At 37.2% G+C, this 6000-nt stretch overlaps 1 protein-coding gene across 2 annotated transcripts in view; it reads left to right on the forward strand.

The window, feature by feature from the left end:
* The window catches only part of LOC131222516 (uncharacterized), a 29725-nt gene extending 23933 nt beyond the window's left edge, over positions 1-5792 (forward strand). For both annotated transcript variants that reach the window (XM_058217620.1, XM_058217621.1), the window contains 3 exons: positions 1095-1196; positions 3126-3185; positions 5330-5792. In XM_058217620.1, the coding sequence (XP_058073603.1) occupies positions 1095-1196; positions 3126-3185; positions 5330-5440 (273 nt within the window). In that variant the 3' untranslated portion in view covers positions 5441-5792. The remainder of the gene's footprint in view (positions 1-1094; positions 1197-3125; positions 3186-5329) is intronic.
* The last annotated feature ends 208 nt before the right edge of the window (positions 5793-6000 follow it).

Genomic DNA, 6000 nt, shown 5'->3' on the forward strand with positions numbered 1-6000 from the left:
AATTGTTCTTCATGGAGTGGTTTACATAATGGGGGATGGGGAGGGTCAGATTTTGAAAGGATATATGGGTTGGTGATAAAGCACTGCAAGACATCTTCTCGAATCTTGCTCTCGTGGCCTTATACCCATACATTTATGTTAGTTGGTGCTTTTCTCTCCTCGATTCCCATAAGGTTTGGAATATGTTATGTAGAATAGCCCTCCGGGAGGTGGAGGTTCAAGATTATATAGCACTTCTCAGTTTGTTGGAAGGGGTCTTAGTTTCGGTTGTGTTTGATTCAGTGCGATGGAGTAAGGAAAATCCGGGAAATTTTCGGAGAGATCTCTCCATTCCTCCATCGTTAGTCCCCAAAGCAGAGGGGCCGCTAAGGTGCACACTTTTCACCTATGGTCCTATGGCGTGCCGTTTAAAGTAGCGGCTTTTGCATGGTTAGTAGGGTGGAATAGGGTGTTGACTATTGACAACCTTCGCAAGAGGGGCCTCTTCCTTGCCAATGTGTGCCTTCTCTACCTATATGATGAGAAGACAGTTCCTCATTTGTTCATGCACTGCCGTTTCTCCAGGTAGGTGTGGATATTTATTTTTCGGTTCTTTGGTATGTCCTAGGTTTTCCCAGCCTGCATTGATGACTTCTTTTGGCAATGGCATGGGGGGAGTGTAGCAGGGAAGCCGCTAAAGAGTGGAGATAATTCTTCTTACTTGGGTTGTGGGCCATTTGGAAGGAAAGAAATCGGAGGTGCTTTAGGGATGTTTCTAGCAACCCATTGGGGGTATTTTGTTATGCTTGATCTCTTGTATTTGAGTGGAAGGCGTGTTCTTCTTAGCGTGTAATACACAGGTGGGGGTGGGCTTCTAATGCTTGTTTTGGGGTGGCTTTTTTTTGTTGTTTTCTTTCTTTTTGTATTCTTTTGGCTTTTCCTGCTTTTTTAATAAATTGTCATCCTTCGGAAAACAATAAAAATAAATTAGGTTGCTTTTCTTCGCTGGTAGAATGTTTAGGACTAAATGGCTTTGTGGCAAAGAAATGCAACTCAATGTATCTTTTGGTTTCCTCAGTTTGTAACTGACAAGTGTTCATGTCTATTCATTTCAGGGACAAAAATCTTTGGCACTTGATACAGCTATTGGCATGTGGCAGTTACTGTTTGCTGAAAAGCAGTGGCCTTTGGTTGACCATTGGTGTCAGTTCTTACAGGTATTACAATCAGTACTAATCAAGTGAAATTTATAATACCAGCAAACTCTATTAAAGCTAGAAAGAAAGAGTGCTCATCAAACTAGGGGTGGAGATTTCCCAGTGCAAATAGAATCTAGAAACTTCTTCCTTTGCATGGTTATCCATTTAACTTGGTAGCCTTCCTGAGCAATGTGAAATAGAGATGCAACTATATCTTTGGCAAGAAACCTTCTCTCGTCAGGGAAACCCACTCTTTCCAGACAATTTGCAATTCATTCACAAAAAAGAAGAAGATGAAGAATAAAAAAAGAAAAGAAAGAATACAAAAGAAAAGAAAGAAGAAGAAAAGAAAACCTCTCTTTCTAGACACCCTGCATCATATACTAGAAGAGATGATAAACCTTGCATTGATGAAGAAACATTCCTAAGGCCTTTGAGGGGAGCTGTTGCATCTGCTTCTCGTTGGAGTCTTTCTCACCAATGGGCCTTGACACTAGCTGGGCCTGGCTGCATAGGAACTAGAAATGAAAGTAAGCTTTGCAAGCATGAAAGGCATTGCTTTCTATCTATGAAATGATAGAAGAGCAACTTTCTGTTACTAACCTCCAACTTGTGAAAACCGATCTCCCGAAATATTACCTTTCCATTTTCAAAATTCTGGCCAATCTCCCTTGCCTTGGGTAATGCTTTAGTCAAAGATCTCTATGAGCTTGTATAGATGACAAGATTGTGTGGTCGTTTCTCCTCTCCATTGAAATTTATGGGATTGCAAAATTACCTCAGTAGTTGAGCTTACGGATCTATTGCATAGGTCAGCACCTTCTCCCTTTGATGAAGATGAGCGTGTACAGGTTCCGTCTCCCAAAGGCTCGTTTTTAATCAAAACAAAACAATGTCATTGAGGTCATTATATATAATTGGCCCACTATTGTCAATAGCAAAGGTAAGAGGACGATAACAAGTATTAGCTGTGAGCTCGTTGTTGGTTTTTGAAGTTCAATTCGATCACAAAAGGACCTGGCTGGGTCATGTGGTATCAGTGGTATAATTAGAGATGATAAGGGCTGCATGTATATGCCCTTTTAGGAGGTCTCGCCCTTAGATAAGGGATGAGGATTTTCATCAAAGAAATTTCTAGCCACTGATTGTGGAGGAGGACTCAAATTTTGTTGGATGTACTTGAATTGATTGCTTCACTATCAAATTATCCTGTATTTTTAATGAAATTTGGGACATTGTATATATGATAAGCCAAGTTGGTAGGGGGCCAAATGATGTGGCATGTATCTTAGAGTGTTAGCTGTTCGGAATTTCAGATCCTGGAATAGGGAACATGTTTCCTGTCTCTTAATGTTTTTCGTTAAAGAAAAAGTTAAGGGCATTGCACAGATTCTAGCAGGAAATATTCAAGCATGATCTATTGAATGAACTCCGGAATCTTTTCTCTTTAGTAACAATTCCATATGGACTTTGGACATGTCAATATTTTCTAGCAGGCAACATTGTATGTACTGAAGGATTGCTTTGTGACAGGTTTCTTGAGGAGCATTTCATTTTTTCGGTGCCCTTGAAGAACTGACAATTAATCATTGAGTAGCAGACCCGTGCCCTTTCTCTCTGGCTAATTACTCGTATTTATCACTCGTGTAATTTTAGTAAAATGTCAAAAATGTTGCAGATCTGCAATAACTGTTTGTGGACCATTCTTTTTAATTTTTTAATTTTAATGTGGGTTCATGCAATTGGATGACCACTGTGAAGTTTGAACTTGGTAAATTGTTTGTAACATGGTGAAAGGGGAAAGCTCTTTATACCACACGCCTTCATCTGTTATGTCATTGTCTTTTCCCACTGAACTTTGAAATTTAATTCTATGACTTGTTCGGTTTGATTTATTGTTCTCTATCTAAACTATCATTTTATGGTTTCGATCTCTCTGTTACTTAGGCCAGGCATAACAAAGCAATCTCGAGGGACACCTGGTCTCAACTTCTGGAATTCGCCAAGGTAAAATTGATTGTTAGTTTGTACATGTCACATTTTCATGCCTGCACATCACACGCTGTATGTGATGTAGAGTTCCTTGCACATCAATTTTGCAAGGTAGTTGGACCATGTACATGTGCGTGGAGTGATGCCTGTGTGTCCATAGGCAAGTAGCACATACCAGTTTTTGTGGTCTCGTATGCCACATTCATTTTTGCGTGTTTTCATCTGCACATGTACAGTTGCGTGTTCTCATGTTAATGCATGCATGAACCATCATGATAAGCACGCGATCATGGTTTTATATGACGGTATCGGTCGCCATATCGGTCTGACAGAAAAATGATACGATACTGCGTTGTGTATTGGTATCGGGGCCATATCGGCCTGTATTGGTCAGAAATTTATTAAAGCAAGAAAAATGCAGAATTATATTAGAAAAAAAAAGAAAAAAAAAGAGATATTCAAGAATCTATCATCATCATCATCATTATTATTATTATTTATTATTTATTATTTATTTTTGTGTTTCAACCATGTATTCAATGGTGTATCGGATCATCCTATTGATAAGAATGTTGTCTTGACGGGTTGACCTACTGTAAGGTGTAGTGTTATTATTAATAATTTGATATGTGTCAGAAATTGATATCATATATTGCTAATATGATTATTTATCAACTACTATAATTTTTGTAAAATTATTTTAAAAAACAGAAAATGCTCAAAAATTAACTTGAAAATATAAAATATGTAGAATATATATATATATATATATATATATATATATATATATATATATATATATATATATATATATATATATATATTAAATCGATGCATGTGTGAAATCATTAGATCCATAGTCTTCTAATGCTGAAGCATCACAAAAAGAATTAAAAAACAAATTTATAAATTTTTTAGAAAATACACGTGTAAATTAATTTTTTTTTGTAAAAATCCAAATCTTCAACATATCAGTAGATCCACATTCTCATAATACTCATGAATCATAACAAGAACTAGAAAAAAACTAATTAATTTTTCTTTCTGAAAATTTTAGAAAATACATGCGTAAAAAAAAGAGAAGAAAAAGCCCCAAATCTTAAATAAATCTGTAGATCCATAGTCCTCTGATACTTCTCAAGCATCATTGCAGGAATCAGAAAAAAAACTAATTTAATTTTTTTCTGAAAATTTAAAAAAATACCTAAATAAATAAAAAAAGAAAAGAAAAAAGAAAAATCCACAAATCTTCAACAAATCAGTAGATCCACCGTCTTCTAATACTCAAGCATCATAACAAAAATCAATAAAAAAAAAGTAATTAAAATTTTTTTTTTTCCTAAAATTTTCAGAAAATACCCGTGTAAATAAAAAGATTTTAAAAAAAGGAAACACCCAAAATCCAAATCAATCGAAATAGTTTATATTGTTGTTCTGATGGAATCCTAGATTGAAATAGCAAAAACAAAAAAAAAAAACTTTTTATTTTTATTTTTGCAAAACCGGACCCTGGAGCTTCGATTCTTCGATTTGATGCAAAAAACAGGTTTCGATATTCAAATCTTGATCTAAGCCTGGTTGGAAATGCCCTTTGAAACAATCCCCCCCCCTGCAAAGAATTACAGGAGAAAAATGAAAGAAAAAAAAATGCAAAAGAAGTCTTTTTTAGCTGTATCAGTTGAAACCGATATGGCTAATACAATATCAGTGCTGATATGGCTAATACGGGCTGATACGGTGCCCTTTTTTCATAAAGGGCCGATATGGACCTGTATCGCATATCGTATCTGGCCGATACAGATACGGTACGGCCGTATCGGCCGATACGATACATATATTTTGATCTATGCATGCGATGAAGATGTTGGGCCCCAAAAGCCCTATTCACTGCTACTATGGCCCATTCAGTGGGCTCACATGTTGAGCTATGCTTTTAGTTCCCATGGTACGTCTTCAATTTCTAAGTGTAAGCATCTTTTATGAATGCTTGAAAAATTCACACGTCCAAGCAAACATTGAACAAGTGTATGCATACTCAAGACATATATGCAACCACATGAATGTGCATGCATGACACATGCCGAAAATAATGTCTGGTGAATTGCTTGTGACATATTTGACATGTACCATTGGTGCTTGCTGTTTCTTGGTGCGTGCAGACGGTTGACCCTGCATTATCCAACTATGATGCGGAGGGCGCTTGGCCTTATCTGATCGATGAATTCGTGGAGTACTTGGTAGAGAACAGCATCGTCCAAAGGAGCAGCTGAATGGGGAGCATAAGGAGTGGTGAACTGTGGGATGTGATGTATACTAGTGAACTGTCTTCTTTAGGATTCTATTTAAACGTGATTTGGAAATTCTCCCAAACTGGTTGCATGAAATCAAGTTGTCCAAGAACAATCAAACGCAGAACATCATAAGCTTCCATTCTTGTAGCGAATACTCCTATTTTAGTCGTCTCAATTGTGAGCGATGTGTACTTAAAACGTTCAAATAAGATTTTGCAAGCACAACTATAGGGAGGTTTTTGTTTCCAATTCTTATGTCCTGTAAAATGCATTCTATATATGTTACAACATTAATTAAAGGAATCAGGCATTTGAAAAACCACCTTTTGAAGCTTTGGGGTCAGATAGATGTTGGTCAGTACACTACTGTTCCAGTGAATTTCTCTAGAGGGCTTTTGCGGGCATGCATGAGCTTTTGATATTCCTCTGGTTCGCCCATGAATATTAGTCAATCCCATTGAACGAAGCAGTTGTGGGGGGGGGGCGGGTGGGTGGGTGGGGGCGCGATGCAGGTTGTGGAGGTAACATTGCTTCAGAGG

Source organism: Magnolia sinica, chromosome 13, assembly GCF_029962835.1.
Source record: "Magnolia sinica isolate HGM2019 chromosome 13, MsV1, whole genome shotgun sequence".
Taxonomy (NCBI): Eukaryota; Viridiplantae; Streptophyta; class Magnoliopsida; order Magnoliales; family Magnoliaceae; genus Magnolia; species Magnolia sinica.